Consider the following 23,586-nt stretch of genomic DNA (forward strand, 5'->3'; position numbering starts at 1 on the left):
GGGGTCAAAGGGGACGTGGAGATTCAGAGCTTGGGGGGGCCTGCACAGAGTCCTGAGCCGAGGGGTCAAAGACAGGAGATTCAGAGCTTGGGGGGGGGCCTGCACAGAGTCCTGAGCCGAGGGGTCAAAGGGGACGTGGAGATTCAGAGCTTGGGGGGGGCCTGCACAGAGTCCTGAGCCGAGGGGTCAAAGACAGGAGATTCAGAGCTTGGGGGGGGGGCCTGCACAGAGTCCTGAGCCGAGGGGTCAAAGGCAGGACGTGGAGATTCAGAGCTTGGGGGGGGGGCCTGCACAGAGTCCTGAGCCGAGGGGTCAAAGACAGGAGATTCAGAGCTTGGGGGGGGCCTGCACAGAGTCCTGAGCCGAGGGGTCAAAGGGGACGTGGAGATTCAGAGCTTGGGGGGGGGGGCCTGCACAGAGTCCTGAGCCGAGGGGTCAAAGGCAGGAGATTCAGAGCTTGGGGGGGGGGGCCTGCACAGAGTCCTGAGCCGAGGGGTCAAAGGGGACGTGGAGATTCAGAGCTTGGGGGGGGGGGGGCCTGCACAGAGTCCTGAGCCGAGGGGTCAAAGGGGACGTGGAGATTCAGAGCTTGGGGGGGGCCTGCACAGAGTCCTGAGCCGAGGGGTCAAAGGGGACGTGGAGATTCAGAGCTTGGGGGGGGGCCTGCACAGAGTCCTGAGCCGAGGGGTCAAAGGGGACGTGGAGATTCAGAGCTTGGGGGGGGGGGGCCTGCACAGAGTCCTGAGCCGAGGGGTCAAAGGGGACGTGGAGATTCAGAGCTTGGGGGGGGCCTGCACAGAGTCCTGAGCCGAGGGGTCAAAGGGGACGTGGAGATTCAGAGCTTGGGGGGGGCCTGCACAGAGTCCTGAGCCGAGGGGTCAAAGGGGACGTGGAGATTCAGAGCTTGGGGGGGGGGGCCTGCACAGAGTCCTGAGCCAAGGGGTCAAAGGCAGGGACGTGGAGATTCAGAGCTTGGGGGGGGCCTGCACAGAGTCCTGAGCCGAGGGGTCAAAGACAGGAGATTCAGAGCTTGGGGGGGGCCTGCACAGAGTCCTGAGCCGAGGGGTCAAAGGGGACGTGGAGATTCAGAGCTTGGGGGGGGGCCTGCACAGAGTCCTGAGCCGAGGGGTCAAAGGGGACGTGGAGATTCAGAGCTGGGCCCGTGGCTGCCTGCAAAGGGCCTTCCAGATGCGCACGGAGAATGCGAGTCCCGGAAAAGCCACGCGTGGATTTCAGGATGTTTGGCGTAAACATCTCTGCAGTCTGCTTTCCGCGGACTTTCTGAAGTGCTGTTGCTTTCCGGCGTGCCATCTGGACTTGCGTGTGTGCGTGTGTGTGTGCACGCGTGTGCATGTGCGCATAGCACCAGCTGTGTAGCAGCGATTTGGAGCCGGAGCCCCTGGGCGGCAGCGTGGCGTTTGCTTTAAGCCGCAGGAGAAAGCCGGCTGCAGGGCTCAGTGGGGCTGGACAGACGCTCGCTCGGGGCCCCGTGCCCTTCTCTGTAGCTCTCAATGTGCCGGAAACTTCTGCAGAGGGCGTGGGAAAGGGAAGTGGGTGGAGACAGCCCGTCCCCACCCCGCTGCCCCGGGAGCCTGGCCCTGGTAGCCGTGGGAGCCCACGTGGGTGACGGGTCCCCAGCCCCAGGCTCCCAGCCATGCCCCGCCCCCAGGCTGCCCCGTGGCTCCAGCCGCCACGCTGCCGCCCAGCTTCCTGGGCTCCAATGTCATTGCCTAGGCGACAGGGACGCTGCCACCACGGCTGGCCTGCGGGAGCCAGGAGCCAAGCCGCTGACCTCCAGGCACCTACGCCGGGCCCCACAGACCCTCCTGGGGCCCTGGGGTGCCAAGGTAGGTAGGGCTCTGATGGCCCCCTTAGGCCTAAGCCCAGGGTCCTCCCGTCGACCCCTCGCCCCTGCAGAGCCCCCTCCTCCTTGCCTCCCACCCAGCAGCCTGGGATCACTGTGTGTTGCGGTCAGGGGTGGCAGTCGGCCGGCAGAGGTCAGGCCAGTCTGGGAGGCGCTGCCCGTGCCCCCCCCCCCACCATGGGGCCGAGGCCGCCGCTGTGTGCTGCATTCAGAGCCAGGTGCCCCCGGTGGGTGGCGGGATCCTCGTGCGGCTCCGGGCTGCAGGCAGAGGTGGCGCTGGCGCCGCCGCCTGCTCCCCTTGCGCACAGGGAGTCCCCCACTTCCTGCCAAGTAGGCACAGAGAGGCCGCCCAGGCCCAGCCCAGCTGGGGCCGCTCCTCAGCCTCATGGGCCAACCCAGGACGGACGGCCTTCCCAGCCGGCTCACCCTCGGGGGCCCAGAGCCTCGCCCGAGCTGGCCGCACCGCGCCCGGCCTCCCTGGCCCTCACCTGGCTGACTCCAGACCTGGACGCCAGGCAGAGGGACCAGCAAGCCCCACTGCCTCCGCCTGGTCCACCTGTCACCGCGTCCTGGAGGCTGGGGGCAGCTGTGGGGGGAGCGAGGTGGTGTGCGGACAGACTGTGAGAGCACGTATGTGCACACGCGTGGATGTGTGTGAGCCTGTGGATGTGTGCACACTGGGCACATGTGTCTGTGCTTGAATGTATGTGTGAGCCCGAGCGCATGTGTGTAAATGTTCCGTGTGCTTGTGTGAGCCTGCACATACGTGTGAATGTGTGTGCTACACATGTGTGGAATACATACGAACATGAACACACATATAGGCTTGTGCACACATGTGAGCCTGCATGTGTGTATAAATGTGTTTGTATGTTTCCTTGCATGCGTGTGGACGTGTGTGTGCTTGTGTGCACGTGAGCCTGCATGTGTGTGTTACTGGTGGTGAGGGTGGGTGTGGAATCCCAGTGACCGGCTGCTCCCTGGAGTGTCAGGGGCGCCGTGGGCCGAGGCCTCAGCGTCTTGCTCCCCCTCCTCACGGCAGAGGCTCTGACCCTGGGCCTGGGGGCTGCTGGATGGAAGGTGGGCTGGAGGGCGCGACCTGGGCTCCTCCTGGTTTGCTGGGCCCCTCGGGTGTGTGCCGACCACGCTGGCTCCTGGTTTGCTGGGCCCCTCGGGTGTGTGCCGACCACGCTGGCTCCTGGTTTGCTGGGCCCCTCGGGTGTGTGCCGACCACGCTGGCTCCTCCTGGGAGCAGGGCTGGGATGAGACCAGGGCCGTTCAGTGTCGTCCCCACCTCCCACCTCCGAACTCCTCTCGGACCCAAGTCCAAAGCGGGGCACACGTGAGCTGTTAAGGTCAGAGACTGACCCCTGGCCGCAGCCTCCCAGGAATCCCAGTGGTCCTTCCCAGCCCTGCACAGCCCTGCCGGGCTCAGACCGCAGCCTCCGCTCCGCCGTTACTGCTACTGCGTTGAGCGCCTTCTGTATACCAGGTACTGCTTGATGCTGGGGCTGTGGCCGGGAGCAGCTGAGACGGGGGTGGCACAGAGGTGGGGCACCTGGGAGTCCCGGGGCTGAGACCTCCGGGCAGCTGTCCCTGTGGGCAGCACCAGCTCCCCGCCAAGGGCTGGATGCGGCCTCGCGGCTGGGTGGGGAGGGCAGGGGCTCTGGCCCAGGGGGTCACCTGGGAGGCGCCAGGAGTGGGCGTATCCCCTAGAGGAGGCAGGGTGCAGGGCTGAGTGCTGGACAGAGGGCCACGCTCAGTGAGGGGGATGGGGGGGCAGGTCGCCCCAGAGGTCAGACGGGAACCCAGCTCGCCGGGCCGATGACCACGCCCAGGATGTGGAGAGACGCCACGCGTGCGTTAATCCCGCCCGCGGGAGGGACAGCCCGCTTCCACCCAGGGAGCACAGCACGGGTTCACTCCCAGGCAGATGCTGAGGGCACCTGAATCCGGAGGGTGGAGCCAGACCCACTGCCGGCTTCCCCTCCCCATGGCCTTGGTCCATATCCTCGGCCCCACTGACCTCGGCTTCTGGGCTCACCAGGCTCACAATGCGCCAGTGCCCTGCACTACAGACACGGGTCCAGGGACCCCTGGAGCGAGGAGGCCTCGGGCAGGACCCCGTCCCCTTGCCAGCCCCACCCCTGCCTTTCCCTCCCTTCCTCTGCTGATCCCTACCGGCTCCGGCAGCTCACAGCCCACAGGCCGGCCGCTGTGAGCTCTCATGCTCCCTGGGGCTGGCCTGGCCTCCGTCCCCAATCTTACTGGCTTCCCATGTGATGGGGCAGAGGCTGGGTGTCCTGTCGTGCCCCCACTGGTGGGGCCTCCTGGTGCCTGGTGGGACCTCACAGAGGTAGGCTCATGCCAGCACTCGCACCTCTGAGCTGTGCCCCCCAGCCCGGCACCTCTGAGCTGTGCCATGGGTGAGCTGTGCCCCCAGCCTGGCACCTCTGAGCTGTGCCCCGGCGAGCTGTGCCCCCGGCCCGGTACCTCTGAGCTGTGCCATGGGTGAGCTGTGCCCCCCAGCCCGGCACCTCTGAGCTGTGCCATGGGTGAGCTGTGCCCCCGGCCCGGCACCTCTGAGCTGTGCCATGGGTGAGCTGTGCCCCCCAGCCCGGCACCTCTGAGCTGTGCCATGGGTGAGCTGTGCCCCCAGCCCGGCACCTCTGAGCTGTGCCATGGGTGAGCTGTGCCCCCCAGCCCGGCACCTCTGAGCTGTGCCATGGGTGAGCTGTGCCCCCCAGCCTGGCACCTCTGAGCTGTGCCATGGGTGAGCTGTGCCCCCCAGCCTGGCACCTCTGAGCTGTGCCATGGGTGAGCTGTGCCCCCCAGCCTGACACCTCTGAGCTGTGCCCCCGGCCCGGCACCTCTGAGCTGTGCCATGGGTGAGCTGTGCCCCCGGCCCAGCACCTCTGAGATGTGCCATGGGTGAGCTGTGCCCCCGGCCCGGCACCTCTGAGCTGTGCCATGGGTGAGCTGTGCCCCCGGCCCGGCACCTCTGAGCTGTGCCATGGGTGAACTGTGCCCCCCAGCCCGGCACCTCTGAGCTGTGCCATGGGTGAGCTGTGCCCCCTAGCCCGGCACCTCTGAGAACACCACCCCGAGCCTGGGAGGGCAGGTTAAGGATCGAGGGAGGGCACAGAAGGGGACGGCTCCAGGCTGGGGTGGACAGGATGGGCGCACGGTTGGGCCTGGGCAGCACTTTCAGGAAGGTGACCGCTGGTACCAGGGGATGGGGCACTGGAGGCTCCCAGGTGGGTGCACTGGGGACAGGCGACATCACAGCGGCATGGGTAAAGCCAGGTTAGACGTATGGCCAGCCAGAGCAGGAAGGACGTGTCCTCTGGAGTCGGGGTGTGTCCCGGAACAGACACAGGGGCCGTGATGACTGGGGTGGGGGCCTGGGGGTGCTCCTGGAAACCTCAGGAGATTGACAGGTGTCTGTCAGCCAGGGGACAGAACTGGGGTGGCCAGCCAGGGGACGTTCTGGGCCCCACAGGAGGGGCCCAGAGCAAGGGGGCCGGGGTGTCCGCAGGATGGAGACATGTCGTAGGGGGGTGTTCCCCTCTAAATGCGAGGTGTCCCGAGGAGGGTGCCAGGTGGGGAGCTGAAGGGGCGCCGCCGTCCAGCGTGGTCAAGGACATGGAAGTGCCCACCTGGGGAAGAGAAGGTCCCTCGCCGATGGTGCACTGGCGTGGGGACAGGTGGCTCGCCCAGGGGGACCTCGTGGGGCAGAAGAGGAGCACAGGGGGCACGGGGGCCTCACAGCCTGTGGGCAAGAGGACAGGGCCGTGCCGGGCAAGATGAGGTCAGACCCGAGGCCAGACAGGGCCAGGCCCCCGCAACCCCTGTGAAGGCGGCCGCCCTCCCGCGTGTCCCCTCCCCGCTGAGGCTGTGCTGGGTCCTCACACACGGGCGTGGACTCATACACTCACACATGGGCGTGAGCTCACACTCACTGTCCTCACACAGGCGTGGACTCACACTCACTGTCCTCACACACGGGTGTGGGCTCACACTCACTGTCCTCACACAGGCGTGGACTCACACTCACTGTCCTCACACACGGGTGTGGGCTCACATTCACTGCCCTCACACGGGCATGGGCTCACACTCACACTGTGTCCTCACACACAGGTGTGAGCTCACACTCACACACATAGGCGTGGACTCACACTCACTGTCCTGACACACAGGCGTGAGCTCACACTCACTGTCCTCACACAGGCGTGGACTCACACTCACTGTCCTCACACACGGGTGTGGGCTCACACTCACTGTCCTCACACAGGTGTGGACTCACACTCACTGTCCTCACACACAGGCGTGGACTCACACTCACTGTCCTCACACAGGCGTGGACTCACACTCACTGTCCTCACACACGGGTGTGGGCTCACATTCACTGCCCTCACACGGGCATGGGCTCACACTCACACTGTGTCCTCACACACAGGTGTGAGCTCACACTCACACACGTAGGCGTGGACTCACACTCACTGTCCTGACACACAGGCGTGAGCTCACACTCACTGTCCTCACACAGGCGTGGACTCACACTCACTGTCCTCACACACGGGTGTGGGCTCACACTCACTGTCCTCACACAGGTGTGGACTCACACTCACTGTCCTCACACACAGGCGTGGACTCACACTCACTGTCATCCACACACGGGCGTGGGCTCACATTCACTGCCCTCACACGGGCATGGGCTCACACTCACACTGTGTCCTCACACACAGGTGTGAGCTCACACTCACACACATAGGCGTGGACTCACACTCACTGTCCTGACACACAGGCGTGAGCTCACACTCACACTCACTGTCCTCACACAGGCGTGGGCTCACATTCACTGTCCTCACACAGGCATGGGCTCACACTCACTGTGTCCTCACAGGTGTGAGCTCACACACACATAGGCATGGACTCACACTCACTGTCCTGACACACAGGCGTGAGCTCACACTCACTGTCCTCACATAGGCGTGGGCTCACATTCACTGCCCTCACACAGGCGTGGGCTCACACTCACACTGTGTCCTGACACACAGGCGTGAGCTCACACTCACACACATAGGCGTGGACTCACACTCACTGTGTCCTCACACACAGGTGTGAGCTCACACACACATAGGTGTGGACTCACACTCACTGTCCTGACACACAGGCGTGGGCTCACACACACATAGGCGTGGACTCACACTCACTGTCCTGACACACAGGCGTGGACTCACACTCACTGTCCTGACACACAGGCGTGAGCTCACATTCACTGCCCTCACACAGGCGTGGGCTCACACTCACACTCACTGTGTCCTCACACACAGGTGTGGGCTCACACACACATAGGCGTGGACTCACACTGTCCTCACACACAGGCGTGAGCTCACACTCACACTATGACCCCTTCTTTCATCCCAGCCCTCTATCCCTTTCTGTCTTTTGTCCTGGGTGTCGGCCATCCTGGGTGGCCATCTCCCTGCCCTGACCACACTGTGACAAACCTCCCTCGGTGACCCCCGTGTCTGCTCCACCAGCCGGGGCTGCCCCTCCTCTGACAGGGGCCTGAAGCCCCCGGTGGCTCAGAGGTCCCCCACATCTCCAGCCTGGCAGTGCCGGGGTCGTGGTCCTGCTGCCCCTCCTCTTAGAGGAAGCCCCCTCAGGAGGCCCCCACCGAGTCCCTTCCCCCTGATCCCAGGCTCAGGGCTGGGGGCTGGACCTCCGCCCCTTCTTGGGAGCACCCAGCTTTGCATTCCGCACAGCTGCACGTTGTTCCGTCTCTGCCGGGCCAGGGTCGTCTGTCGGCCGCCGCTCCTGGCTGCCGCCGTGGTGCTGGGTGCTAGAGAGGTCCCGGTGGGGCCTGGAGCCTGAGGCCTTTGAGAGGAGGCTGGGAGCGGGAGGTGCTGTGTGTGCCGCGCACGGGAGGGACCCCCGCTGGGGACCCCCGGGTTCTGACTCTGCCTCCCCCACTCCGCCCCTCCCCCACACTGAGTACGGGCTGCAGGTGCGGGACCAGCGCCTGCCCAGGGCCCTCCCGTGGGCACAGCTTCTGCTTCCCCTGCACCCAGCACTCCGGCAGCTCCCAATGTGTCCCCCCTGCGCGGCCAGGGACCAGAGGCCGAGAACGGGGGTGGCAGTGGGGGAGGCCGCCCACCTCAGGGCACAGGGCTGGGGAACGGCCGAGGGAGCTGTGTGGCTGGAGGGGAGAGGGCACCCCGTGTCCCCGCTTGACCTGAACGTTGTGGGTGGGGGACGCAGGACAGGGAAGCCCTGGGCAGGTCAGACCCCAGCGGGCGGGGGGGGGGGGGGCATAGCGGGGGCGGGGCTGGGCGTTCCCAGGCCGGCTTCGCTGCCTGCGCAGGGCTCCTCTTCCCCAGCTGCTCCCTGACTGCCCCTCCCCACGCCCCGGGCTTGTGGTTTGGTCTGGGGGGGTTGGGGTCACCACTGTCTCCTTCCAGCAGTGCGAGGCTGCCACCCCCTCCTGCCTAGGACAGAGACAGCGGCCGACCCCAGGGGAGGCGTCCAGGCTGCGGACGCCCCGCCCCCTCCCATGGCCTGCAGGATGGGGCCCCTGTGCACCCCACCCCACAGAGGAGAGAGGCAGGAAGCTCTCTGGCAGCCCTGGCTGAAGGTCCTGACCACATTGCACTCGGCGAGGGGGACGGAGGGGACAGCCCGGCTGGGCTCCCGGTGTCCTGCTGGAAGGTGGCCCTACATGTGCAGAGGCGCTGGCTGCCGGCTCCACCCCTTGGTCTGCCCCGGCAGGAGCCCCCCGGGCCTGGGCCTCAGAGGTGACGGAGATGCGCTGGGCGGCCCGCTCTTGCGATGGCCGGCCATGTGGGGGCCTGGCGTCTCCATGGTGTGGTGGAAGGGGACTGCCAGGGTAAACGTGGAGAGGTGTTATTTTGGGGTGCCTGGAACACAGGAGACCTGGGCCCCAAGCTGATGGCAGGAGCAGGGTAGGGGGTGCAGGGGGCCCGGGGCCTCTCGGTGCTGCAGAGGGGAGGGGCACCAGAGGGGACGTCTCCAGGAATGGGCGCCTCTTCCAGGTGGGCTCCTGGGGCTCCTGGTTCATGACAGGCGTGTAAGGAGCCCCATCTGTCCCCAGCCTGGGCAGTGGCCGGGGAGCCAGGTGTTCCCTGGGCACCGGGGTTGGGGGAGGGGACCTGCTGCCGGGGGCACCTACGTTCTGAGTCACCAGGAGAGTGGCTTCCTGCGGGCGGGGGCCTGGCCTTGGGGACGGGGCTGCTGGTGGCCAAGGCTGAGCAGGCAGGTGGCACACAGCTGGGGCACGGGGCCAGGGCGTGCGAGCAGACGCTTGGCACAAGGCAGGGGCCCAGGAGGGAGGTCGTGGGCTGGGCTGGGCGAAGGGGCAGCAGACCTCTGCCCCCTGGTGCGGAGGGGCCACACGGGGGCTTGGCAAGGCCCTCGGCAGCCCTGGGTTCGGCTGAATCACAGCCACACCCACGCCACCTGGGCAAGTCCCTTGGCTTGTTCCTGTGTCAGGCCGGGGTCCACACCGGCAGGGTTGGTATGGCCCTGGCTGGGGGCGTTGGCCATGGCCCTGGTCCACAGGGGCCACAGCCGTGTGCGTTGCGTGCTCCGTGCTGGGGTGGCTGCGCTGTGCTCTGTGGGACGTCCCGCCCAGGGGTGACCGCAGAAAAGACGTTGTGGACGCCTGCCGGCGGGGACCTGGGAGAGCACAGTGAGTCAGACTGAGACGCCTGGGGTGGGGGCCCTTCCAGAGGCCTCCTCGCCTGCCCCTCCCAGCCCGCGGCCCCCGGTGGGTCCCGGATGTTCCCAGGGGTGCAGTGGGCGTGGTGGTCCCTGGAAGGCTTGGCTGAGCCCTGGCGCTGCTGGCTGGGGCCCTGTGAAGGCCTGGGAGGCTGGCCACCCTGGAGGGGAGCTGGGGCGGGGTCAGCAGGGTCCTGGGTCCCACCGCAGAGCCCGAGCGGCCGGCGCCTCCCCCTGACGTCACAGACACACTGGGTCCTCGTGGAAAACCCGCACCGGCCACCACGTGTTTGTGTCTTGCAGCTGCACCGCGGCTTCCTACAAACGTTTCTGACTTCCGGGGCTCCTGCCCTGGGACACCGGGTCGGCACCGCGGCCGCGCCCCTGGCGTGAACGCGATTCCAGAGCAAACGGGGGCCGGGCCCCGGGCTTCATTGGCGGGGAGTTGTTTCCGAGCGGCTTCCGCTTCTGGCCCCATTCCCACTGGAGGTTCTGCAGGTGGGTCTGGGAATCCACTGCCCCCGCCGCATAGGACGGGCAGCCGGGGAGCCGGGCGGCGGCTGGGGGCTGAGTCCCGGCGCCCCAGGTCTGTGGCTGAGCTGGAGCCACTCCCGTCCCTCACACCCCGGCCCGGGCCCAGCGGGGTCACCGCCGGCTCAGGTGTGGCTGAGGCGAGGGGCGTCTGGCAGGAGCCCCTGCTGGCCTGGCACAGGCAGCCCCGTGCCGCCATCATCACTGGGGTCCGGGGCCCTCGCCTTGGAGTTTGCCGGGGCGGTTGGGAATCAGGCGCTCTGCAGCTTCCGGCTCAGATGAGCCCTGGACGGGGCCCAGAGCCTGTTCCTCCTGGGGAGGGGTGTGGGCGGAGCCCCCCAGTGAGGCTGCTGCTGCCCTGGGGGGGGGGTGTGGGCTCTCTGAGGCTGCTACCTCTGGGGTCTGGCCTAGCGTCTCCCTCACCGCCCCCCTTTGTAAAGATGCAGACCGCGGGCGCTGCTCTAGACCCTGCTACGGGCGGGCGCCCTGCAGTCCACGTGCGGACCGGTTCCGTGCACCTGCAGCCACACCCCACGGCCCGGGTGCCCAGGTGCCCGGGGTGGGCTTGTTCCCCCATGCGGGCGTGGATCCAATTACACCGGAGCCGCTCCTGGTGGCGGCAGCAGAAGGCTGTGCTGAGGCCTGGAGGTGGGCCGCTGGGGCCTGGGACAGGCAGCGGGGAGGGGACGGAGCCCGGGTTCTGCAGCTGACGGCGAGCGGTGGCCCTCCTGGCTTGTGCCACTCCCGCTGGGACGGGCAGTCCCACACGTGTGGTCCCCACCAACGCCTGCCTCCCTGGTGATGGACCAAAGTGACGTGTAGCAGGCCGTGCCCCCCGCCCCCACCAGCCATGGGCAGCTCCAGGCCCGCCTGCGGCCGAGCCGATTCCCACAGCCCCTGGCCCTCACAGAGGACCCAGGAGGCCGGCCCCAGCGGGACAGGACAGCAGCCTGCTGCGTGGCCGAGGGCGGGGCTGGCTCAGGCTTCTCCCCCCACCCCAGCTCCCTCCCCCCGGCTGTGCTCAGCCTCCTGGGTGGGAGCTGGGCAGGAGGGTGGCACTGGAGACCAGGGGCCTGGGCTGTGGCAGGGATCCCAATGCGCACCGCGGGGGACCAGCTCCAGGGTCAGAGCGGCGTCCCATCTGGCCGTGGCCTCCTCATGGGGCCCTCGGCCTCAGCCTGGGCCTCCATGTGCGGTCAGGGTTGTTTTCGCCTCGGGGGCTCAGGGGACGGCCCCGGCTCAGACGGTGACGGCCCATCTGAGCCCACGCGCCGCAGACCACGCCGTCCCCGCGAGCCGTGATCCCGAGTGCGAGCTGGGCCCCACATCTGGAAGGCCCCAGGCCAGACCCAGAGGCACAGCTTGGACGGCAGCGGCCGAGGAGCCCCCGCCCCACCCTCGGCCCGGCCCTGCCCGTCGCCCCGCGTGCCAGCGTCCCCGGCACTGACGCCCCCTTCCTCCCTGCAGAGTGAGCTGCCCTCGGGCTGCGTGGGAAGATGGCCCAGTCCCCCTCCCCCCCTGACGAGAGGGCCACCTTCGAGCACCTCTGGAGCTCACTGTAAGTATGTCCTCCGCCTGCGCGCTGGGCTAGCCTCGGCACACTCTGCAGACCGGGCACAGGGCGGGAGGGCAGCCCCACTCGGGCTGGGCGAGCCTCCGCCTGCCCTGTCAGTGGACCTGGGACAGGGAGAGGGCTCGGCAGGGGTGATTGCCTCCTTGGGCCCCTCCCGGGGCTGCAGCGCCTGGGACCCAAGGGTGTCCTTTGGCTCTTGAGGGGGGTCCTGGTCAGGAGCGGGGAGCAGAAGCCCACCTGTGGCCACGCCTCCCCGGCACTCCCCCAGCCCTGGGTAAGGCAGGAGCTCGGGGTCAGCAAGAAGGAGCCAAGGACTCTGAGGACCCCCAGGGGATGAGAGCCTTGGGGGTGGGGGTGGGAGCTGTGGGCTAGCCTCGAGCTCTGGGCTGGGAGGTCTGAGGGGTGGGAGCTGTGGGCTAGCCTCGAGCTCTGGGCCTGGGAGGTCTGAGGGGTGGGAGCTGTGGGCTAGCCTCGAGCTCTGGGCTGGGAGGTCGGGGGGGTGACACTGGATAGGGGCTGATGGCGTCCACCTCCCCCTCCCTGGCCCAGGGAGCCGGACAGCACCTACTTTGACCTCCCACAGCCGAGCCAAGGGGACAGCGAGGCCGCGGGCAGTGCAGAGGCTAGCGTGGACGTCTTCCACCTGCAGGGCATGACCGCGTCAGCCATGGTGAGTGGGGGCTGCCCTCTCAGAGGACTGGCGGGGGGGGGGCAATGAGAAAGAGAGAGAGAGAGAGGAGAGAGAGAGGAGAGAGACTTCCATCTGCTGGGGCTGCGCCAAGCCACACCCAGGAGCCAGGAGCTCCATCCGGGTCTCCCACGTGGTGCAGGGGCCGTCACTGCTGCCTTCCTGGGCCATCAGCAGAGAGCCGGATTGAAAACAGAGCAGCCAGGACACGAACCGGTGCCCCGCTGTGGCACGCCAGCATTCAGCCGCTGTGCCACAGCCAGGACGCACACCGGTGCCACGCTGTGGCACGCCAGCATTCACCCGCTGTGCCGCAGCGCCAGCCCCTGCCCCACTTTGGAGTCCGGCAGAACCCGGACGCTCTCAGATCTCCAGCTCGCCTGGTGGTCAGGGCCTGAAACTTTCAAAGCAGGAGATGTCACGGAGCTGTCAGCACAGAGGCGGGGGGAGGGGTGTTCAGACACGGCTGGGTCCAGGAACACTGGAGTGGGGTTCAGACACGGCTGGGTCCAGGCACAAGGGGGTTCAGGCACGGCTGGGTGCAGGCGTGGGTGTAGGGGATTCAGGCCTGGCTGGATCCAGGCACACTGTGTGGGTGGGGTTCAGGCCCGGCTGGGTGCAGGCATGGAGTGGGGTTCAGACACGGCTGGGTCCAGGCACAAGGAGAGGGGTTCAGGCCTAGCTGGATGCAGGCCACTGTGGGGGTGGGGTTCAGGCCTAACTGGGTCCAGGCCACTGTGGGGGTGGGGTTCAGGCCCAGCTGGGTGCAGGCATGGAGTAGGGTTCAGACACGGCTGGGTCCAGGCACAAGGGGGTTCAGGCATGGCTGGGTGCAGGCATGGGGGTGGGGGATTCAGGCCTGGCTGGATCCAGGCACACTGTGTGGGTGGGGTTCAGGCCCGGCTGGGTCCAGGCCACTGTGGGGGTGGGGTTCAGGCCTGGCTGGGTCTGGTCCTCCATGGCTGTCGCACTGTCTTCCTTGGCTTTCTCTGGCATGGCCTATCCTTAGGCAGCGTCCTCTTTCATGGGGAGGAGTGCCAGGCTCCACCAGCAGCCCCGCTCCTGGGGAGAGGGGTCCCCCTTTCCTGTAGTCCAGCAAGCATCCTCTCGCTGGCCTGCACATGGTCAGGTGTCCACCTCTGAGTGGAGCCAGTGCCTCTGATTGGCCTGAGCCCTATGTCCCCCGGTCCTGGGACAGCAGCCGCTGCCCCCAGCACTGGGGCTGAGATGTGGGGGAGGGGGCCAGGGGAGGATTCCGGTGCATTTTCCACAAGAAGGGGCCGTATGGGGCATGTGGGGCCATGTGTCCCTGACACCCCATCTCCGTGGACCCCCATCCTCCCAGAGGGCTGGAGGGGGCAGAGCTGGAGCTGCCCCAGGCCGGAAGACAGGGGCGGGGTGAGCTGTGACGGTCCCAGGAGGTGATGGCAGGTGGGCAGCAAGAGGGGGTGTGAGGACCCCAGACCGACTGTCCCCAGCGACCTCCCTGTGGTCCCTGCCTGGGCCAACCCCCCCAGGACCACATGGCTGCTCGGTGCCCACAGGGCTGGAGACCCCAGGGCGCTTGGACAAGCACAGCCCCTTTGAGCAGAGGGCCCGGTGCCCGGCTGAGCTGTCCGGGACAGCACCAGGCAAGGATGGGGTCACCTGGGGGACTCCGCAGGGCACGTGGCCTGGCCCCGCCCTCCCTAAAAGCCCCCATCCCAGAGCTGGAGCCCCCTCACCGCAGCGTAATCTGTCCCTGTCCCTGTCCCTGTCCGAGGCCCCCGGGGATGAGAGCTGGCCCAGAAAGCTCGAGTCCCACGAAGGAGCAGAGTAAAGCCGGGCGGAGGAGGTAGGGGCTGCCCACGCCGGCCACGTGTCTGTCCAGGATGCCGGGCTGGCGCAGGGCTTGCCGGCCCGCACTGGGCTGGGACCAGGCACTGCTGGGCGAGGGTCCGGCAGGCTGGCCTGGCCTCCTGCTTGGGTTCACGTTTTATAGGTGGGGCTGGCACCGGGCAGGGCGTCGTCGTCCGTGGTCAGGGCGTGCGGGTAGAGCGCTGTCCCCTGCTCCCTGGGGAGCGCGGGTCCCAGCAGGCCCCCTCCTGGACATCAGTGTCCTGCCATCTGGAGGGACAGGAACCGGCCCTGGGCTGCAGCGTGGGTGGCTCAGATGTTTCTCCACCCTCAAGGGGGCAGGGGGCACCTGAGACCCTCTAGACCCCATGTCCAGAGGGGGCTGGGGCTCCGGGAGGCGGGTGGGGGCCGGGGGCGGGGCCGGCTGCCGTGAAAGTCGGCTAGGTAATTCCTGGTGCACAGCTCAGCTCCAGGGTGGGATTCCCTGTGACCTTGGCTGGCCCCGCCCCTCACCCCAGCCCCCTGCAGAGAGCAGCCCCTGGCCCAAGCGCTGCCACACCCCCGCCCCCAGGGCAGCTCCGGGAGACCCCAGGCGGTCTGACCGGCAGCCCCCCAGGGCGCCACCGTCTGGGGCGTGGTCCTCACTCGGGGTCCAGGGCACCCGAGGGCCTGGAGGGGACGCTTTCAGTCCGGCCCCGGGGCTGGGGAGCACTCCGGGCTGGGGTCCTGATGCCAGCCCTCCCCCGCCGGTGGAAACCCTGCGCTCGTGGCCGGGTCTTGTCTCCGGAGAGGTGACCTTACACAGAAGCAGCGCCCAGGCCAGGCCTCAGGTCAGCGATTCTGGTGTCCAGCGTTCCCAGGGCTCCACCCACCCTGGACCTGTGCTCTGACCAGCCCTGCCCTGGCCTGTGGGGCGTGACCAGCCCAGGGGCGTGGCCACTGTGGCTCAGTCCCTGCGCAGGGAGGGGGCTGATCCCCTGCGGGACTCTGACTGGCACATGGGCGCCCCTGAGGTGCAGGGTCCTAGCACCGCCCCACGGCCCCATCGGAAAGCGGCCATGGGAGCTCCGCCTCGGGCCCTTGGCCACAGCCTTAATGGGAGACGGGCAGAGTGGGTGGGTCCAAGTCCCCACAAGTCTCTGGGGGGATGGAGGTGTGGGGGCAGGAGAGCCCGTCCTGGTCTGGGAGCCAGGGCAGAGCAGGCCCATGGGGGCTCGGGCACTCACGGTGGCCCTGGGGCTGTCGTGGCCGAGTTCAGAGACCGCTGTGGGTGTGGGGGCTCCGAGCTGGGTGTTTAACCCTCTGGGCCTTGGGTTCCCGTCTGTAGGGAAGGTGCTGGGAGGTGCTGACCCCTCCAGGGTTTGGGGACAGCAGAGGGTCCCCCGCGTGCCAGGACCTGCGGCGAGGGCAGGGAGGCCCGGGACTGAGAACGCTGTCCTCGAGCCCAGAACGACGCGGCCCGGGCAATGCCCTGGCCTCCGGGCCCCGTCACCCCTCGGTCGCCCTGCTTTCTGCCTTGCCCATGGTGGTGGCCTTCAGAGCTAGCCAGGGGCTCACAGGGACCTCCATCTAAGACAGATACAAAGCCGTCTGTGGGCTGGGAGCCGGTGTTGCGGGTGGGAGGTGACCGGGGCCGCAGAGGGAGACGGAATTGAGGGGCCCTGGAAGCGGCCCAGGCAGGGCTCAGGGACCGGAGACCCAGTGTCTCAGAGGAGCGTGGCCGAGGGTGAGGTCCTCGCCATGGGTGTGGACAGAAGGTGCCCAGGAGGCTGCAGAGGCGCCCCAGCTTTGCGGGGGGAGTCCTCCCCAGCATCCCCTAGGGCCCCTCCCTCCACGTGGACAGGGTGGGGCCGAGAGCATAAGGCCCAAGCAGTTCCTAGGACAGGTGAAAGGGAGCAAGGCCTCTGGGGAGAACAGGGGAGGGAGGCAGGTGCAGCGGCCGCAGGCCGGGGTCCCCACCCCCTCCCCCTCCCCACCCCCTCCCCCGCCCCATCTGCGTGTCTTCCCGCCTCTCCTGGCGCCTTTCTCGGGTGACAGCTGTTTGCCGGCAGGTGGACCACAGGGGGAGGGCTGCTGCGGGAGGCGGGGCTGCCGCGGGAGGCGGGGCCGGCAGATCTGCCCTGAGGGCCCACTAGGAGCTGAGCAGCAGGACAGCGGCCTGGGGTTGGGCCCGAGTCCAAGGTCGCCCAGGGAAGGCCTCCCAGGCTTCCTCCAGCAGGTGCCGCCCCCACGCATGTGTGCTGGGCCGGGGGCGCGTGGCTGCCTGTCCTGCTGTGAGCGTCCGTGAAGGGGTCAGCGGGTCAGTTCTGGACGCAGAACAGGTGCCAGGGCCGCTGGGGTCACCTGAGGGGCCAACGGGGGGAGGCAACCAAGCCAGGCTCAGCAGGGGCCTCGCTTTGGGGGATGAGGCCCCCGGCTCCTCTCTCCCTGCCCTGGGAACATCCGGGACCTTCAGGAAATTCACGGGGAGCCGGGCTCTGCTCGGGGCGGAAGCCGGCAGCTTTGGGGCACTCGAGCCGGAGCCGTGCGACGTGGGCTTGGTCAGGCTCGTGCCCCACGGCTGCCCAGACCCGCGTGGGGGCCATCAGTGCTGCTCTGGTCTGGTGCCCAGCCCCCTCCCGGGCGGGGCTCTTGCTGCTCCCTAAGTCCTGCAGCCTGAGAAGCCCCCCCCCCCGACAGAGCAGAGTCCCTGTTCCTTCCGTCGTGCCCTTTGGCAAGCGCGGGGCTGCGTGGCGCAGAGCGAGGAGTGGGGGTCTCGTCAGGGTCCCTCAGCGCCCCGTGGGCGTGGGGAGTCAAAGCCAGCGCCCTCCCTCCACATGGCCCCCTCCCAAGCCTGAGAGGACCCCAGATTCGAAGGAAAGAAAGCACTGGCAACGCTGGGCTTCCGCAGAACAAGGCCCCTCAGGAACCTCACTGCCCAGGGCCAGCCCCACCCCCGGGCGTGAGCGGGGCTCACCTGGGGTCTTCCTGTCTGCAGGACACAACACATGCACACACGTATGTGCTCACACATACATGCACACACATGCAACACAAACACACGTGCTCACACATACGTGCACACACATGCTCACATGCACGTGCACACACTCATGTGATCGCACATATGTGCACACGCACGTGATCACACATATGCACACACATGAACTCACACGTGCTCACACATACGTGCTCACACATGCACACAAACACACGTGCTCACACATACGCACATGCACACACACATGTGCTCACGTATACACACACATACACGTGCTCACACATATGTGCATACACTCACGTGATCACACATACGCGCACACATGCACGTGATCACACATATGTGCACGCGCGGGGCTGCTGCTTCCAGCGGAACTTCCCACTGACTCCACAGCAGAGCCCTGGGGGTTGTGTCTCCCCCAGAGACCCCCCCCCCCGAGCCTCTGCCTCACGAGCGGCTTCACTTCTGCCATGCCGTGGGCTTGGTGCCCAGCGCGTGCGGCCCACAGGGTTGTGTGTCAGCCAAGAAGGCGGAGCTGGGGCTCCCGCGGCTGATTCCAGGAACCTGGGGGTTCCGAGGGTGGGGGGGCCTTTGGTCCCCACCCCCTGAGCAGCCACTGGGTGCCGTCCTTTACCCCGCAGGCCGGTGCAGGGGGCACATCGCCACCTCCTTGGGTGACCACAGGCCCATCTCCCACTGCCCTCAGCGGCCAGGGAGGGGAGGTGACCTGGGACCGTGGGAGAAGTGCTTGGAGGAGGAGGGTCTCCATGCCGCCCTGCAGCTCCCCGTGGACGGTTAGGCCCCCGCCGTGGGGCTCCAGCCCGTGTGCTTTGGGGGTGCAGAGACACAAGGTCCCAACATCCGCTTCGTGGGAGGTGTTTGTGTGTCGAGGCTGCTCTGCCGATCCCGGGGGACTCAGGCCCCTCTGCCGAAGGCAACTTTGTGCCCAAGATGGGGAAATTGGGGGGGGAATTCTGATGCTCCCAGAACGGGAGCAGCGGACCCGCCCACGAAGCCTCCAGGTGGCCCAGCGGCCACTCTGGGCCCCTGTTTAGTGGGGCTTGGCAAGAGCAGGGACGGCCGGCAATCGCCAGGGCAGAGCTCCGGGTCTCGCGACACCAGCGCCGGTGGCAGTGGCAGCTGCTCATTTCCGTCCCCAGGCTCCCTGAGCGTCCAGAGGTGCACATCATCCCGTGTGCTCCTGGGGTGGCTTGGGGTGTTCCCTGGGCACGAGGTAGCCTGGCTCCACCTGGGTCGCCGCCAGCAGGTGCACCGTCTCTCCGCCATGGGGTGGCGCGGCCCTGCCTACCAGATATCTCGGGGGCCAGGGCTGCCCCCCGGGGCTCAGGGGAGGCTCCACGGCCTCCGGAGCACTCCCTGGACAGCGGCTCAGAGGGGCCTGGGTGGGCGAGCATAGCTGTGGACCTGGCGGCCGTCCGGGCGTCCCCAACCGCCCCCCCCCCCGCCGCGGCCTCCTTGGTACGGTCCAGCACGAAGTGGGCAAGCTGAGGCCTGCCCAGGGCTCGGATGAATAGTCATGAGGAGCCGAGGGGTGGGCCGTGGTTTTGTTGTTAGATGCAGGCAGTTGACAGAACTAAGGGAGATGGGGGAAGCGAGAATGCCAGCAGACGGCCCACATGCTCCCGAGCAGCCCTGGGCCCTGCCTCCCTAGCCGCGGAGCCTCGCCCCCTCGGTCCGCCGCCCGGCCGCCACCCGGCCCCATGCCTCGGCCCGCGGCACCCCGGCTCCCCGGCGTGCGCAGACCCCCGAGTGCCGGCCATGCTCTTCGTCGGTGACCCCATGCGGCACCTCGCCACGGTAGGTGCCACGCGCCGCCCAGGGTCTCTGCCAGGCACCGCGGCTCCATCCTTCTCGGGACCTGGGAGGGAAGCTGCCCCAGTGGAGGGGTCGGGGGCAGGAGGTGGGGCGTGACGGCGGGGACTCGCCTGCCCCTCCTGGAGTGGCCCCGGGGACTCGCTCCCGTGGGCTGGGCAGGGACTAGGGGCTGGGCCAGTGCCCGGTCAAGGAGGGCCAGCTGCTGCCTCCGCCCACCAGGGGCTCCTGTTGCTTCTGAGCTGTGAGGCCGGCGGCTCTGCTGGGGCAGACACAGGCTGTCCCGGCTGCCGGAGCGCCGCATACCTGGAGGTCACCGTCCCTCCTGGGCCTGGGTGTGGAGCTGCCCTGCCCGGACCCACGAGCATCCTCCCCCAGGGTTCGCCCACTGGACAGCACGGCGGGTGGTGTCTGGGCTGGGGGCCTGCGCTCCAGGCTCCAGCTGTCCTGTTGTCTCTCCCATGTGGGGGCAGCTGGCCTGGCACAGCCCGGAAGACGCCGTGGCCCCAGCTTGGCCCCTGTGGCTGGGGCCCCAAGGACCTGGGCTCATTTCCAGACTTGCTGTGTCCCCAGGGCCCGGGAGGCTCCAGGCTGCTAATTGAGCAGGGTGAGGACAGGGAGCAGCTGCGCCCCACGGGGCTGTTTCCCTTCCCGGGGAGCAGAGAGAGCGGGGGGCTCCAGCGCAGAGCGGAGTGGGCAGCTGGACCAAGCCCAGGTGTCCCAAGTCCTGCTGGCCCGGGGCCAGGAGCCCAGAGCGGAGCCACAAAGGTCTGGTCTGGGGATACAGGGCCTTTGAAGAGGCAGAGGTCCGGGCAGCGTGGTCCGAGGATGTGTGTGTGTGTGTCTGCGTGTGCATGTGTGCACGGGCACGTCTGTGAGAGCGTGTGCGTGAGGAGGGTGTGTGTGCAGGTTGCGTGACAAGGACACGTGTGTGCATGCTAGGGAGAGCACCTAGTGTCGCACTGTGGGAGTGTGTGCACAGGCAAGCCTGGGGACGTGGATGTGTGTGTGGCCCCGATGGTGGGTGAGGGATGTGGGGGCCCTGTCTGCACAGCCTGACCTTGGCACTGGCTCCGTTCCCTCGAGTCTCGAGGCGCCCTGACCCCCCCAGCACACACTCTGCAGCCAGAGTGGGAAGCAGGCAGGGGAGGGAGGCCCCCGCCTGCCCCCAAGTCGCTCACTGACTCCTTGGTCCGCCACCGGCCTCTGTTGCACCCGGAGCCCAAGGCGCAGCTGGTGCCCTGCCGGCCCCGAGGCCTGGGGCCGTGGGGGACCCCCGCACACCCGTTTCCCTGAATGGAGCTGGTGTCGCCGTGTGGCTCACCGCGGGGAGGGCTGGGCTGCCACCTCACGCACCGTCCCAGGGGGCAGGGGGGGAACAGGCCCACTGCCCTCCGCCAGGCCCTGGGGACCGGCCGTGGCCACCACGTCATCGCTGTGGGTCTTTGCAGACCTGGGGCCACTGTGGCTCATTCACACGTGCCGTCAGCGAGTGTCACTCAGCACCTCTGATGCCACAGGCCAGGGGCCGGGGGCAGGTGGAGGCGGGGCCCAGGGCCCTAGGGGACGAGGGCTGCACTGGGTCATCCTCGCCAGGGCCGGGGACTCGGTTTTGCCTCTGTGTGACCCCATCCTCGTCCCCCTGTGCCAAGCTGGACGAGAGAAGTGACGTTTGGTCCACAGCGGACAAATGGCTGTGTGCGGGTCGGCACCGCCCAGCCGTGGCTCCAGCTGTGGCTGAGGACGAACCTGGCCGGAGTTCTGCCCGGACACCCAGCGTGGCTCAGGGCGTGGCTCTCTGCCCCCACCAGCTGGGGGGCGACACTCCTCCGTGAGCCTCGGTCTCCATCTCTGTAAGTGATGCTCTGTGGGTACCTGAGCGGGGGTCGCGCACGAGGGGAGCTGCTGGCCGCAGGCGGTGCTGGCTGCGTGGGCTGCCGGTGGCGTCACAGAGCCCGGTCCTGACAGGCAGACGCACACTCTCCGTCGCCCGCCTTCCTTCCTGGCCAAGGACCTGACGGCCCCTTGGTGCTGCCACATCCCGAGTCTCCCAGGGCCTTCAGCACCCAGCCCAGGCTGGCACGGGGTGGCGCTCACTGTTCCCCCACGGCCAGGGAGGGAAGGAGCTGCCGCCGGGCTGGTGGGCGCTGCAGGATGAGACTGGTGAGTGCCGGGGACGCGGAGCCGGGACTGGCCAGAGCCCCTGACATCCAAGTCCCTGTTCACCGGCAAGCCCCGTGCTGGCTCCCTGGGCTGCTGCTTCTGCGAGCTTCCCAGGGACGCTGTCCGCCCGCCTGTGCCTTGTGGACGCTGGTCACCCCTCGCCGGCAAGCAGCATGGAGGACGGGGGTGCGCGTGGCGAGCAGACCCCTCGGCAGCCTCAGGCAGGAGGGACCCCAGCGTGGCAGGGGTCAGTCACCCAGGTCGCAGCAGGGCCCCGTGCAGGGCAGGGCGTGACCACAGCGGGGCAGGGCCGGGGGGGGGGGTGGGCAGCTCTGTCCAGGTGGAGCAGGGAGACGATGTGGGCCGGGGCGGGTCAGGGTGACCCGGGGTTTTGACCAGGGGTGTGACCACGCGGTGCCAGGCGTGCTCGCGGCTCCAGGGGGAGGAGGAAGAGGACGGGGGGGGGGGGGGGGCTCCTGCGGCCGTGGGGAGGGGAGGGAGCACGGGGCTGAGAAGCGGCCGCCTGGTGGTCGGGGCGGGGGTATCTGTGGCGGTGGGGAGAGGCAGCCGGGCCTGGGGGGCAGGGTGTGAAGGTGGGCTCAGAGGAAGGCCAGGGCAGGACTGGAAGGCGACGTGGTTCCCTGGGGTGCAGGCAGGGGCGGCCCTGCCAGTTCCCGAGACAGGAAAGGCAAGGGGGGAGCAGGTTCAGGAGCCTGGGCCGCACTGGCCGCTGCGGCTGCTCCTACTGCGGGGCTGGGGCGGGGTGGGAACTGTGGGGAGGGGGCAGGAGAAGGCTCTGGGGGGGGGGGGGGTCCAGCACGGGAGACCACGGAGCCTGGGGGAGACCCGCGTGCTGGAGGAAGCAGCCAGGAGAGGACGATGTGGAGACGGGGGGCGGGCGGTCGACCGACAGCAGGGACAGCAGGGGCGCGCTCTCGGTGGCAGAGAGGCCGCAGAGACCCCCAGGAGGCGAGGACAGAGCCGAGCTGGGGTGGGGGGGTGCGACGGGAGCCGAGCGCGGCGTGGGAGCTGCGTGAAGCGGAGGCCAGCATCCTTCGCAGCCCCGGAGCTCGGAAGGGCACTGGGACTCGGACGGGGGCTCAGAGGCACCGACTGCTCCAGACGGCAGAGAGCAGGGCCTGTCGATCCCGGGGGACGGCGTGCACCCCGCAGGCTCCCGCAGCCCTTGTGACTGATGCACGGTTACTGTACCTGCTGGGGTGCTGTGTCACACGTGGAGCCTCCCCACGCCCGCAGCCACCCGCGGCACGCCCCTCCCGTCCCTGTCCCAGCGTCCTCTCTCCGCGATCCGCAGCTTCTGCCGTCTTCCCGGGACGCGACGCCCTCCGGCTTGTGCCACAGGCTCTTGCCGCTCTCCGCGGTGGGTGCTGAGCCGGTGCGAGCTCACGCCGCAACCTCTCTCCTGTTTCACGCAGCCCTGGACGCCTCGGCCGACCCGCGTCTTGGCTGTGGTGTGCAGGGTGGATTCCCGCCCCCCACCGCCCCCTTGTCCCCGGCCCCGCCAGCGTTTGTCACTGCCGTCTTCCCAGCAGTTTCCCCATGCGGTTCTGATTCGCCTCTCCCTGGCCACCGCGCCGAGTGTCTCTCCACGGCCCTCTTGGCCACCGCGCGTCTGCCACTGGGGGACGTCTGCTCGGGTCGTTGCCCACTGTTGGCTGCTGATGTTTGCTTTTGCTGTTGAGTTCCTGAGTTCCTCGGGCCATAGCCTGGATCTCCCTCCCCCGTGGTGGGAGAAGAGGGCGCCCGCGCCGTCCCGCCCGCGCCGGTCTCCTTTGTCCTGCGGAAGCTCCGGGCCGCGACAGAATCCCAGCGTCTGCTGCCGCCGCCCGTGCCCTTAAGCTCTTATCCAGAAACTCCTTGGCCAGCCCGAGGTCCCGAGGTCCCCCTCCCGGCTGCCCCCACGTTCGGTGCTGCCGGCCTCTCCTGAGGGCCAGCCTGTGGGACCGCCTGACGCCCTGGCTGGCACCGCACCATCTCAGCTCACAGGAAATCCACTCTTCCGTGGGCTCAGGCCCGACCCTGGCGCCACTCCTGGCCCAGCATCCTGTGGCAGCTGCACCCAGACGCACCCAGGCCCCCGCTGCCCACCTGCTGCCCAGATGCAGCCCGACCTGGCCCCTGGCCCCACCTTGGTCACCGCCACGTATTCGCAACTCCAGGGCCCGAGGGTCCCCCTTGTGACCGGCCAGGGTCCCTCCTGTGCCCACCCCTGCCCCTGGGGCCGCTCGAGGCCTCCCAGGACCCCCGGCAGGGTCTTCTTCTTCGTGCAGCTCAGCTCCCCCCGCAAAGCGCTCCCCACCCCTTTGCCCGGCCCAGTTCTCCCTCGAGCTCTCCGAACCCGAGTCCCTGAGTGA

General features: G+C 68.2%; 1 protein-coding gene across 2 annotated transcripts in view; it reads left to right on the forward strand.

The window, feature by feature from the left end:
• The first annotated feature begins 11,628 nt into the window (after window positions 1-11,628).
• Window positions 11,629-23,586, forward strand: part of TP73 (tumor protein p73) — a 37,149-nt gene continuing 25,191 nt past the window's right edge. The window contains exons 1-2 of one of the 2 annotated variants that reach the window (XM_062193072.1): window positions 11,629-11,696; window positions 12,261-12,381. In XM_062193072.1, coding sequence (XP_062049056.1) covers window positions 11,635-11,696; window positions 12,261-12,381 — 183 coding nt within the window. In that variant the 5' untranslated portion in view covers window positions 11,629-11,634. The remainder of the gene's footprint in view (window positions 11,697-12,260; window positions 12,382-23,586) is intronic. The other variant, XM_062193071.1, reaches the window with a different exon arrangement.

The sequence above is a fragment of the Lepus europaeus genome, chromosome 5, assembly GCF_033115175.1.
Source record: "Lepus europaeus isolate LE1 chromosome 5, mLepTim1.pri, whole genome shotgun sequence".
Classification (NCBI taxonomy): domain Eukaryota; kingdom Metazoa; phylum Chordata; class Mammalia; order Lagomorpha; family Leporidae; genus Lepus; species Lepus europaeus.